At 45.9% G+C, this 13771-nt stretch overlaps 1 protein-coding gene across 4 annotated transcripts in view; it reads right to left on the bottom strand.

Annotated features, from left to right (window-relative positions):
- Positions 1-2028: 2028 nt before the first annotated feature.
- The window catches only part of SPATS2 (spermatogenesis associated serine rich 2), a 432511-nt gene continuing 420768 nt past the window's right edge, over positions 2029-13771 (bottom strand). For all 4 annotated transcript variants that reach the window (XM_085600260.1, XM_085600261.1, XM_085600259.1 and 1 more), the window contains one exon: positions 2029-5678. In XM_085600260.1, coding sequence (XP_085456386.1) covers positions 5337-5678 — 342 coding nt within the window. In that variant the 3' untranslated portion in view covers positions 2029-5336. The remainder of the gene's footprint in view (positions 5679-13771) is intronic.

The raw sequence follows: 13771 nt of genomic DNA, 5'->3' as shown, positions 1-13771 counted from the left end.
GTTCGGGCTGCACCTTGGACTAACGGTCCCTATGGAAAATTGCATGGGGAAAACGCGTTTTGGGACCCCCCTTTTTTCTCAGCCCCCGCTTGACGAATCCCCCCCCGAGACTTTCAGGGTAGGAGCAGAGCGGAGCGCCCCACCTATTTTGAAAATTTCGCGAGGATTCGTCAACCGGTGCCAAAGTTATTCCAAATAGAATGTTGCGGATTTCCTATGGAAACACGGTCCTAACTATAACTATCTACTGGCGACCGCCAGTAGATAATATATATATATTCACTGAAAAAACCATAGGTTTCACACACGTTATAGTTAGGAATTAGCATTTAAAAAACCTTGCAAATTCACTTAAAAAACCATAGGTTTCACACATGTTATAGTTAGCTGGGCATTTCCCTCGTAAAAAAACAATGAAATTCCCCCGTTATAGTTAGTGCAGGCAACTATAACTCACGCGACCGCAATCCGCTGCTGATGACGTCAGATATTACATCACTGTATTTAGACACTTATTTACCCATGTCTTCTTCCATTCATCTTTAGCTATACATATATTTCATTTTTTTTTTTCAGTAAGACACATATGTCATCAGTGATGTAATATCTGCGTCATCAGCAGCGGATTGCGGTCGCGTGAGTTATAGTTGCCTGCACTAACTATAACGGGGGAATTTCATTGTTTTTTTACGAGGGAAATGCCCAGCTAACTATAACATGTGTGAAACCTATGGTTTTTTAAGTGAATTTGCAAGGTTTTTTAAATGCTAATTCCTAACTATAACGTGTGTGAAACCTATGGTTTTTTCAGTGAATTTGTACGGTTTTTTAAATGCTAAGTTATGTATTTATTAATATATTTTTTTAAACAAAACTTTTTCACGGCGCGCGCACGGTGCGCTTTGCGCACCGCGCGCCCACTTTACTGAGTTCGTGCCGTGCACACACGGAGCGCTTCGCACAGCGTGCGCGCGCGGTGGGCACGGAGCGCATCGCCCCAAAGGGCCAAATACATTTTTTTTTCTGAAAATCGCGGAGTGCGCGCACGCTGCGCGAACTTCGCAGAATTTTTTCCGTTTGGGTGGTGCGCGCACTCGGCGATTTTTCGAAAAAAAAATAATTTTTTTTTTTGCCCTTGGGGTCCTTCTGGGACCCCCTGACCACGGCTAGGGGGTCAGGAACTGTCCACCCTGCCCCCTTTTCACGTTCTCCACATTTGTTTTTCACCCCCTCAGAGTGCGAGAGACAAAATGGCGGCCGACACTTCCTGGTTTCGACCGATTCGAATGTTTACTAAGATCTAACAACCAATCAGAATTGCGCTCGCGCACGGCCTGGTGCGCGCACCCAGCGCGCACGCTGAGCGCGTACATATATATATATTGATTTAAATGCTATTTTCTCTGGAAATACTGAGCAGATTTACACCAAACCTGCAAAAGGCACTTCATGGACCTTATGGCTACCTCTCTGCCAAATTTCACGTAATTCTGTTCAGCCGTTCGGGTTGTAGCTGCGACTAAAGTCCCTATGGAAAAATCCATGGGGAAAACGCGTTTTGGGACCCCCCCTTTTTCTCGGCCCCCGCTTGACGAATCACCCCGAGACTTTCAGGGTAGGAGCAGAGCGGAGCGCCCCATTAGTTTTGAAAATTTCGCGAGGATTCGTCAATCGGCGCCAAAGTTATTCAAAATAGAATTTTGAGATTTCCTATGGAAACTCGGTCCTAACTATAACTATCTACTGGCGACCGCCAGTAGATAATATATATATATATATATATACACACATACACACACACATACACCACACTAATCTTTTCAACCATGCACTCCAAAAATGGGAACCCGGTGCCAATCAGAGTACTTTGTGACCTTGTCAGAGGTTAGAAGTGTAAAACCAGTGCCACACACAATCAAATACAAGGAGGTGGTGCTCCTAACCTTCAACTATACACATTGCAGGGCCCAACATCTACCCCTCAAATGAATAATGTATCATTCACGCAGGACAAAGGGCACTGGTCAGAACATTTTCCATGCTGTTTACTTGTGGAAAAAAGGACAGAAACAGCAGTAAAAAGTAATCCGCAGTGGTCAACATCTAGGTAAAAATTCCATGTTGGTGGCGGCACAGCTCAGTGTGCGGACACTGGAGGTCCATACAGGCTCATACGGCGCAGAGTTAATATGGCTCGCGCTCATAGTTGGCAGGGGTCACGATCAAGGCCTTTGGTCCGTACAGTTCAGCATGGCTGAGGCAAGTCCAGAACGAGGCTTCTTGACCGATGCATTTTTTCATTATGTTTCTTTTGGTTTTACAAAAATCAATGTCCCAACTGCACTGCGAGGTGAGTCACGATAGTGCTTTGGAAGTAGAAATGGAGGCCCAAGCCCACTGGCGCACCTGCAGAAAATCTCACAACAGGGAGGAAAGATGACAGGGAAAGCAACTTCCAGACGGACTGGGCAGGCCGAGGCACAGGAAAAGAGACCTACCAAGCGAGACCGGTCTCTTGGTCGGCCCAGAGAAGCCAACGGCAAACTACTGTACAACTAAATTAAGGATGGTAACAAGGTGAGAGGAAGGGACATATTCCACACAGGGTGGGTGAAGAATAGAGACAGCAGAAGGGTTCCCTAAAATCCCACTAAAACCTGAATAACCGGCGCTGGGATGGGGAATCTGCACCCATATAGGAATCCGCTCTCACCCCTATGTGACACCTCTGTAAGAGACATGCCTGCTCTTCCATCCAATGCACGATCTGACACTGGGTGGGGAATCGCATATAGTGCAGGCCGGATAATGACAATGCTCCTTAGAATGTACAACTGGCAATGGCGGCCGCTCATATGCAATTCAGGCCTGTCACCAAGTGGGCACTTCTGTACTAGGCAGGCTTGGCACCAAGTCCGGGCTCTGCACATTGCACAGCCTGGCACTGAAGTTGTGGGGCACAATGTGGGTTGAACTCGGAAGGGCATGGACTACACTCAGACAGGAGCTTGCCTGGAATTCAGCCTCTCAGGCAGATCCCTCCAGGGAGAGGAGAGAGACAAAGAAGTTATATTGATAAGTCAAAAAAGGCACTTCTAGGACCAGCGGCAACAGCTGCATAGAGTCAAGCCATCTCATGGTAAGTGGAACTTACTGCATGAACGAGAAAGCCCATAGGACGGTGAAGGAGGGATGGCAGCATATATGGGGAGAGGTGGTGTGAGAAGGAGTGGTGCAAGAGGAAACGTTGAAATATGATGTGAAACAATAACCAGGTGGGAGAAACATCCAGAGCACAAACCTGCTGTGGCCTCAGGAGTGTCGCACTCCCTGTGGCAGAGAGGTTGAAGGTCCATATCACTGAGGGTGTAGACAAACAGGGTAGATATTCTCTAAAACTTCAAACTCAGTCTCCATAACCTGGAAGCCAGAGAGGACAGACTTTGAATATGCAACTACCGAAATATGGGGCCTTCAAAGGTTTTGAGATGTCAGAGGAAGTGGGCGTCTGAAAAGCGCAGTGTATTCTGGATTAACATTATGAATAGAAGAGGATGGACTGAGAATGCGTGGCAGAACAGAAGCCAAATTTTGTAGGACACACACAAACAAGTGCTGCATGTGCCAAAGGGTAGAATATTGTGTGTTATGCCAAAGAGAAGTGATCAACATGGGGCACAGGGCCTAAACGTCTGGGGCACACCTAGAACAGAATCCGCATATACTCTTTTATACTCTTCTAGCATACCTAAGAACTGGCTTAGCATGGGCTCAAAGTCTAAAAGTCTATGAATTCGCTGTACAATTGCCACTGTACCTCAAGATCTGGCAAACACTTCATGAGGCCCAGTAAGTGGCACGTGACCTGGTATGCGCTACACTAAAAAGAGCTCAGCTTTGAACAGAGAGGTTTAATCTCTCACCATTTAAAAGCTGGTTGGCTATATGACACAAGACCTAGCATTCCCTGGAAATGGCACATCATTTGCCTGGGGCCTGGTGGGACTCCTGGAAAGAGGCTGAATATGTGGCACAGTGCCTCATTATCTGGCCAATACTTTATATAGCTCAGCAGGTGTCCCAGGGCCAGGTATGTTTAGGTGTACATTGGAAAGGCTGAGCAAGTAGTATTCAGCCAAATATCATCTGGCACACCTCGACCAAGCTCAGCATGAAGAACAGAGCATGCTGCATATGGCCTGGTATTGCACTTGCAAAACTACAAACGAACTAAACATGTGGCTGACACATTAACTTCTTGTGAACCAGTGTGACAGGCATGCTGTGCAACACAGGGCCCAGGAGGCTCTGGAACAAGTACACTGTGTTGTGGACAGCCTGGAACACACTAAAGTGTGAACTGATGGAACAGTATTATCTTGTACACCTAGGGATATGCTCATATGGTACAAGGCCTGAAATTATCGAGCATACATGGAAACCTACTTGTCAAATAAGGCAGGCCCTTTCATTTTCAGGGAAAACACAAAATAGATTTGGTATGTATACCAAGGGTGGCTATTCCCAGGTAGATTTACGATAGTAGGGTTCTCAGCACATGGAACAGAATCTGGAATTCTCTGGTACAATTAAAAGCAAGGATATGTGTTGTCTAAAATACACGTAGCATAAAGCACAGAGCCTGCTCATCCCCAGAAATGACTAGAGGAGGCTCAGCAAGAGGCAGTGAGCTTGGTGCTCTTTAGCACAAACTAAGGCAGACTTAACATGCAGCAGTGTCTAGCGTTTGATTACACTAAATGGAAACAGTACAGGATATGTCAGAGAGCCCTGGTATTATCTGAAACACATCGGAAAAGAGTTTGCAAACGGGGCAGAGCCTTGGTTCAGCATGTACTGCCAACAAGGCTATATATCCAGTATGCTTGGGAAAAGGTCTAACATGCAGCAAGAACCTCATCGGCATTCTCTGCCACAAACTGAAACAGGAGCAATAACTGACAGAAAATTCTGCTTTCTGGCACACTAGTGTGTGACCTAAACACCTGGGTGACTCACACAGCCTAGTCACTGGCTCCGGAAGAGCTGTCAAGAAATGGCTTGCTGAGGAAGGAGGAGGAGAGGCAGTCAGGCTACTAAAGATGCAGGACACCTTTTACATCCTAATTCCAGGGACGAGGATAGGTGGTGAAGGAGGAGCGAAAAAGGGAGCAGCTGCAGAGCGAAAAGAGGAAAGCCCAATAGAAAAGAAAGAGGGCAGCAGGGACACAAAACAGGGAATTGTAAACTTGTCTTCCTTAATAAATCTAGCTACCAGTTCTCTACAGTCCATTTTAGGAGGCGCAATTTGTGGTGCAGAGGTGGGCGGAGCCCCTTCAGGAGCTCGTCACTTCAGTTGGAGTCGTCCGCGGCTTCCGCTGAGGGAGTGCTCTGTGGTCTGGGCTAGGTGACCCTGAAGGCGGAACGGTTGTGGAGGTGGGCTGGGAGACATCTGAGGAGGCAGCGTGGCTGTTGGCTCCGGTAGACTGAGTGTGCCCCCGCTCACTGGTAGGCCCTGGAGGTCGGGACGGATAGCCCTGGTATCGGGGCGTCGACTGGTACCAGGAGTTGTTCCTGTAGCGGCCGGTGTTTTCGGTCCGTCCGGAATTGGAACTGCTGCTGGGGCGTTGTCCTTGATAGCGATACCCCTGGCCGCCTCTCCGGTTGCCCTGAAGGACCTGGTAACAGAATGAAGAGTTGGTGAATCTCAATAATAAGACAGCAGAAACACAAGGGACTTACATCCTGAAAACTAACCCCTGAAGGAAAAGAGACATCACAAAACTACCTCAGAAGGAAGAAATTCACAGCTGAAATACCAGACTATTTGCAAAGGATTATTCCCAAAAATAGCTGCAGGCCTGCACGGTCTAAAACCTATAAATCCAGCTTTTTCCCTACTCCATCTGTAACATTCCTCTGCGCCTTACCACCAGTTCTGAGGCCTCGATAAGCTACTGGGGTTCAGGTACCACAAGGAAAGTTGTAACTTAAAAACATCTTTCATGTTTTTTTAAATTTGGGAATTCGCTATTTAAGGGTGTCCAAGGCAAAGAGGGGCTCACTGTTAAATGTATTTTTTGGGGTCTTGGGCCAGGAACTCTGAATCAGTCATGACCCCACAATCCCTCCACTAAGATGGTGTGCTGCCAGCATCCCTAGTCTGTCGTTTTTGCATGCAAACGTTCTGATAAAGAATTCAGTTGCCTGTTTAATAGCATATTAATATAGTTCTGCAATACATAAATGCCTATTTACTACTACGTAACCAGGGGAATGTAACAACTTTCAACCAGCAACACCTTCCAACACCTCCCATCATACATCCCTGATGCATAGTCGCACAAAAGGGGTGGCTCAAATAGCACTGTTCCCAAAACATATATCTGGCTACGCATCACAAAAAGGTACTGACCTAAGCACTGCCACAATAGAACTGCTAAAACCTGGCCGTTTACGTATTACTAGTCTTTTGCACATCTAGCCGTGGATGTATTTCTGAACTGTATGTAGTACATCTGGACTTCTGGGAGTGGACTCTTTGTGCATTCTTCGGTAGTCCCTCTTCAATCTGCCTTTATAGCGAGCATTCCAAATGTCTGTACTCCTTGGAAACTGCATCCTGATTAAACCCACAGGTACTCTGCCAATAATCTTGCAACCATGTAACAACAACTTGAGTAAGTCTCCACATTCACCCAATACCTCCGTTTAGTTGAATTCTCTAACATGAGTGAACCTCTACATTTGTGAAAACAAGCATTGGCATTGCAAATAGGTCTCGCCTTTGGGACCTTATAAGTGTTTAGCCATGCAACACTTGATGTTGTTGCACCAAGGATATTGTGTTCGATAACGAAACACTTATAAGGTCCCAAAGGCGAGACCTATTGGCTATGCCAATGCTTGTTTTTTTTGGCGTCCGCAATGAATTTATTTCTTTGGGCTTTTGTCATAACACCCCCACCGCCTTCCTCGGCCATACCACTGCTGTCCTCGGGAATATGTGAGCCACATTGCTGCAGCACTTGTGGTACAAGTAGAAAGTGTGCGATTTGGAACACTTTTACATATTTCACACATCTCATAACAGATTTAGTGTTGCCAAGGCTGTCTCGGGCTTCCTTGCTCTGGAGCAGCTAGCTCTCGGTTGGTTATCGTTACATCTGTGTATGTTCAGATTTCTCTTGCCTTTCTGATGCCATTAGCAAGCATATGCAATATCATTTGTTATATCATTGTGATGACTATTTTCCACCTGCGACTGGCTACAACTCTGAAAACAGCTCACATGAATCAATATGAAATGAAATATGGACATTTTTGGTTTTTTCTTCAAATAGTTTGTGTGAGCTGCCTGCCGTGTTTTCAATAATTTGAACAGAATAGAGAGAAATAAATTCAGAGTTTATGAAAACTCCAACTGGACACTCTTTGGTGGCTCTGCTGGTCTCTGAAAGTCCAAGCTCATCTTTCAGCCTTAAAAAAAAATGGTGATTTGAATTCAAGAGCATAATGAGCTCTGCTTATTCGAATCCTAATAACAATTTGTGTTTTTTATGTATTTCTTTATACACAGTTTCGGTTGAGTATGAGCTCTGTTAATGTTATTCGCAAATTTCAGGGATTTGAACTCTTGTGACATCTTGGGCACTTCATAGCCCAGGAGCATTTATCTCACTGAGTCACCCTGTGCGCAGAAAGGTCAGCCTACTGTTTGACACTTACGCTTTATCAATTTATAATCTTTTTTTAAATGTATGTAAGTATTTTAGAACTTTTATTTGGTGCATGCAGGTTGCCTTGCAGCGCAACCTTATGTTTGGCTATTTATGTATATATTTTTTTACATCTTCACCCTAACCATATTACCCAAGTGAAAAACTATGCCTTTTAATTGTGACAATGTTACTTTTATTCTGTGGCTTGTTATTAACTGGTCTGCAACATTCTGTCCTGTTTTCTAGCTGTGTGCCAAAGTGTGACATACCTTGTTTAAATGTTTTTTTGCGCAAAATTCAAATTTCAAGAGGCACTAAGAAATAAGGACAGCATTTCGCTTTTACTGATGGAAGTGTTAAAAAAAAGCTGTGGTTCTTCATATTTGGGTTCATCCTGAATATAAAAATATACTCTTGTAAAAATATTGTTTTTCGGAATAATGTCCGCTGCAGTATAAAAATGTCTCTTGCTAGGAAGCGTTTCTCATGGCCTAACACCCATAGCCCTCTGGAGCCAGGAGCCAGCTGGTGTGTTTGTAGTCATCGCCCCCTCCCCCCCCACCCGCAACTTGTAGCTCACTGTGGAATGCAGACCAGTCCATTAGGCCTGGAGATGATTTCGAGCTGTAAATTGTAAAACTGTGTATGTTTTCCAGTGCAGCGCTGACAGACACTTAGATCAGAATGTACTCTTTTATACTTTGTTCTAATGGCCTCTCAGGACCAGAGGCCGTACTACTCTCTGTTTTGTTTTATATTTTATTTTGTTTCATAAGTTTACCCTATAACCTCTTAGGCAGAATTGTTCGGGCCGGGAGAGAACGCTACACACATTTCACACTAAGTGAACAATGTTTATGTCGTTCATTCCTTTAATAATATTAATATATACACACTTAATTCTAGTGTATTTCAGAACACGAAAAGTTTGCTTAGGGCGGCCAGCTGGCCATTGGCTGAGCGGAAGTGGAGTAGGGGTTGCATGTTAAGGGGTGGGGGTGCCCTTCAAGGCAGGGTTGTAAGAGGCAAAGTTTACGCCCTGGAAACCGTGGCCGCTTTTAAAACATGGGTTTTTACTTTCAATAAAGCAGTAACGGGCGGGCAGTATTCTGATTTGCTGGTGAAAAGCACTACAGCTGCCGCAATACACAACGTGAATTAAAGAGGATGAGATTACAAACCTGTTCCGCGGATACAGTAGAAGCGCTCTCTGGATGAGCAATGCTGAAGGAAGACTAGTTGCCAGGGGAGAGGCTCTAAAAACAAACACGGCCCCGGAGACCGTTGCATACAGGAAGGGGAGTGGCCACGTGAAGAGGTTGGCGCGCGCTGGGGAGGGCAGTCTGCTCATTTTCAAGCACTGCACTCGTGCTTGTGGTGCGCCGATGCGCGCTCCCGCAAGGTGGATGCCGCCACGAGTGCAGTGCTTGAAAATGAGCAGAGCGACGGCTAAAGGTCCTCTTATGCAGCGCATGCGCGCTGCGTAGGCGAGACCTAAAAAGCATCTGGGTTGACTTTACGAATGCTGTCTGAGAAATGATGAATGCAATATCAGGCTTCCACATAAATCGCATGTGGTTTAACCACCAAGGTACTTTTCTGCCAGCAGTGAAGCAACCACACACCTGCCCCGAATAAATCACCACTTCACCATATATTTACCCTTGGGTTGTTGTTGGATACGAGTAAATATCTGTGTAAACAACATCTGGGTTAACTTAACAAGCTTTAAGTTAGTTTGCTTACATCAATGCACCTGGAGCCAGCGTAACTCTCAATGAATGCATTCTTTAAGGACTATCTGGAACCCAAATATGTCTCTACAAACAGCTTGCACTACATATATTCATTAATTAAAGGGCTGATCTCTGTGATCCTAAATCCCTGAGATAGTTCTATATCATTGTTGTCTTCACCTTGTAGTAAAATATTGCATCCAGAGGTGGCATTTGGACGGCTGACGCTCTGGGTGAAACCAAAGTTGGCACTACCTCCCACCTGAGGTTGGTGTGTTAGAAAAAGAGGGGTGGGGGAGGGAAGGTCAGGGAGATAGGAAAAAGGAGGGCCATAAAAAAAAAGGTTAATATGAGTGTAGGAAGCTGGCTCTTTATATACTATACCAAAATGAGGTATAGTGTGCCCAGAGTCCAGTGGAACCCCAAAGGTAGGCAGAGGTAAGAGTAGATAGCACCTTACTCTCTATTTGTGGTAGCGTGGGCGAGCAGTAAGGCTTTATCAGAGGGTAGTGTTAAGCATTTGTTGTAGACACTTAATCAGCAAATGATGTCACACACTCAAAGACTGAACTCAGACCAATTTGATTTGTATAAAAATATTATTTCGTTGTATTTAGTTCCTAGAACCAAGCAAGTCTGGCAAAGGTAAGTGTATACAATACATTTTCAAGGCAGGTTGAACAATACACGCAAGCTGAATGAAAATGACTGTTACAGGTTTGTTAATGCTTTCAATACAGTGGAAATTACGGTTAGACTACTTTACAGATTACTTTTTCTACTCAATGTGATATACTTAGATATCACACTGGGGCATTTCCTAGAGAAAAGGCAAGTAAGCAATTTTTAGTTCTTTGCAGTATTTCAATGTTTCATGCAAAACCAACTCCACACTTAAAACAATTTTTAGGAAAAAGCAGTCAATGCAATCCTAAGGAAGGAAACTGAGTTATCGGTTTAAAGGTAAGTACAAGTTTGTGGGAGTTGGTATTCTAGGGTAAGAACCAGGGTTCCCCCAGCGTCAAGGATACACTCTCAAAGCACCTTCTGTGGCACTAGGGCGGCCGGGTACAGTGTGCTGAGGCCCAATGTTATCCAAAGGGGGATAGGGTCCTCCGGTTGGTGTCTCTCACGAGCAGGCCACAAGGTTGTGGGAGCAAAGCTCCTGGTGTTAGGCTCATGGCAAAGGGGATCCGGTTTAGCACACAAAATGCACCCACAGTGGCGGCGGGGTACAGGCTGCTGTTTTGGCTTTGGGTGCCCTGTTTTCAATGGAAGTTGCCGGTTTTGGCTGCAGGCTTGGTTCAAGAAGACATCCAAGAGAAACCAACAGCAGGGCAGGTGGTAAGTTGGAAGGCTTGTGGACGTAGGTGCACCTCAGGTTCTCTTCTCAAGGGCGCCTGGATGCGGGGGGGGGGGGGGGGGGGACACCGAGCAGAGGCTGCAGGCGACGTCGGGGAGTCCTGAAGGGGTCAACCTGGACCACGCTGGGACCAGTAGACCACTCAAACTCGGGCCGTAGGCGACGGGTGCAGTGGTGGTTCCAGATGTCGGGATTCTTTGTCCTCAGCAAGCTCAGAGTCTGTCTTGGGAGTTTCTTTTGAACAGAGCTGCTGTTCACAGGAGATCCGGTCTTAGTTGACGGCAGTCAGTCCTCCTTGGGGTTCTGGAGGTCCATGACTGCAGGACAAGGCAAGATTGGTGCAGGATCTCTGGAAACTGCGGACAGGCTGGTAGGGCTGGGGCCAAGTCAATTGTTCTCCGCAGTCTCCTCTGCTGGGCGTCTTCTTTCATCCTTCTTCGTAGGTTGCGGGAATCTCTTCTTGGTTCAGGGCTGCCCCTTAAAACTGTATTTAGGGGGTGTTTATGGGTCTCGAGGTCAGTAGCCAATGGGCTCCTGACCTTAGGGTAACTACACCCTTGGTGTGCTCTTCCCACGTGGGGTAGGGGGCAAAATACCTAATCCTGATTGGAGAGTGCCTGCCATCTGCAAGATGACGGGCACTGAAGAGTGGGCTTCACCTCGCCTCCCCCACCTGAGGGGTGGAGTTGGCAGAGGTGGGCACAACTTCTGGGCTGGCTAATTTTTTCAGCCTGTCTTCCCGCCGAAAAGGAGGGGAGATAGGAAGGGGGCCTGCTCATGATAGCAGGAGAGGGTGGGAGCTGTGTTACAAAGGCGGCAAGGCCTTTGAAGCTCCCGTGCCACAGATGGCTCTTCCTGGCCTGGGGAGGTGTGACCACCTCCACCCAGGAAAGGCTTTATTTCTGGGCTCAGGGAGCAAAGGCTCCCACCCCAGGGGTCCAGAAACATGTCTCGTGGTGGCTGGCTGGTGTGTACTGGTCAGGTAACCCACCAGAGGCTGGTCGTTTTTCAGGGGGCATCTCAGATGCCCTATGAGTGCATTTTTCATTAAAAACCACACTGGCATCAGTGTGGGTTTGATATGCTGAGAAGTTTGATACCAAACTTCCCAGGTTTCAGTAAAGCCATTATGGTGCTGTGGTGTTTGTAATGACAAACTCCCAGCACCATATACTCTGAATGGCATTAATGCACTAATAATGTCTAAGAATTGGTCTAGACACTAGGGGTACAGGGCTCATACACCTGTACACTCACCACTGGTATAGTGCACCCAGTTGGAGGAGTGGCTGACCTATGCCAGGGCAGTGGGCTGTAGGCATGTCACACAGGGATGTGTGCCATGTCAACTCTTCACTTTGTTCTGCACCAAAACACGCAGCCTGCAATGGCAGTGTGTGTGTGTGTGTGTGTAAAGGTACAGGCCTCTAAGGGTGGCACAATAGGTGCGTCAGCCCTTAGGGTCCTTCCCTGGCCACAGTGCCCTTGGTACCCATGGCACCTTTTAGAAGGGTCTGACATGTGGCCAGACAGGGGTCAATTGGGGGTACAAGGTACAGTTTTGGGAAAGAACACAGACCCCTTGGAACCTGATTGGCATGGACCCAGGGCACATCAAGTCAAAGTGCATCAGTAGTCTTGCAAAAAGTGGGGAGGTTACTGCAACAGAAACACAGCTTCTTACAATGACTGCTTGTGTTTAACACACTTTTCTTTGCAGCCAGGTCAGAGGGAGACTTCGGCAGGCAGCTACTGTGTCCCTCTGAAGTTCAGCTTCCTGGGCATGGGTCCAGCTCGCCCACGCTCAAGGCTGGCCCTGACTGCATCTCCACACTGCAAATGGTTTTACAGAACCTGATAATACTCAGCCAGCACTGTGCTACCATATCGAGGCCTTATCTGGGACAGGAACAGCTACTCACATCCAGTGTACCTCATATTTAAGTCTAAATTGCTATGGTGCATAATTCCTCCACCACACCTTAAATGTGGCACAAAGATGAGATTGCCTTTCTTTTTTGGATTTCCGTTGATGAAACGCTGCCATCTCCCTGCCCGTTCCCTCATCAGAACTTAGATGAACAGCTATTAAACTGAAGCATTCTTAGCCACAAAAGCTTAACTCAAATAATGCCCCCCCCCCCACTGCTCAACCGGCAGTCTTTCTATTTACTGAAGGAAAAACACATCACAACAGCAGATTTAAGCCGTGACACATTAACACTCCTTCCACAATTTGCTGACAAAGGATTAGCATCTTGGACAGCAATATGTTAAAAAAATAATATAATATAATGTAATATCCAAATGGCTTACATTGTATCCAAAATAGTACAACAACGTTTTGTGGAGCAACGAACAAATATACTACTCAAAGTATTATCCTTGCACATTTGTAACTGTCATCATTCCCACCGGAGAAGTTTAAACACACTACTCATAATATACCATATACCAACACCAAACATATGCCATGTTGATGCTACTCCTGAGCTTCTAACAGCACCTACCATGAAGATACGCCATGCAAAAACATGCCAAAGAACACACTAATCAGAACACATCTCATAATCTAATGGAGTACAGGCATATCATATAGCAGGCAATTATGGGGCTTCCAACCGTACCTACCAAGTTTCGCTACACAAAAATTAAACAATACATAGCAGATGAGTAATTTCACAGAAATGTATTTCTTCTCTACTTTCCTTGCAATTGCATCTGGATTCACTTCTCAAATTCTAGACAGGGAACACAATTACATGATCCTTACAGATCGTCACTGTGCTCCTTTTATAATTTCCTATGAACTCAGTACATCTTCACGTTCCATGCATATTCAATGTATGCTTTTTACCCTCCAACACTTTCGTAGGAACTGAGTAAAACTCTCAAATATTTATTAATAACATCATGGATGACCTCACACAAACACATGCTTTCCTGTAAAA

Source organism: Triturus cristatus, chromosome 4_2 (genome assembly GCF_964204655.1).
Source record: "Triturus cristatus chromosome 4_2, aTriCri1.1, whole genome shotgun sequence".
NCBI classification, from domain to species: Eukaryota; Metazoa; Chordata; class Amphibia; order Caudata; family Salamandridae; genus Triturus; species Triturus cristatus.
This window is presented reverse-complemented; position numbering and strand designations above follow the sequence as displayed.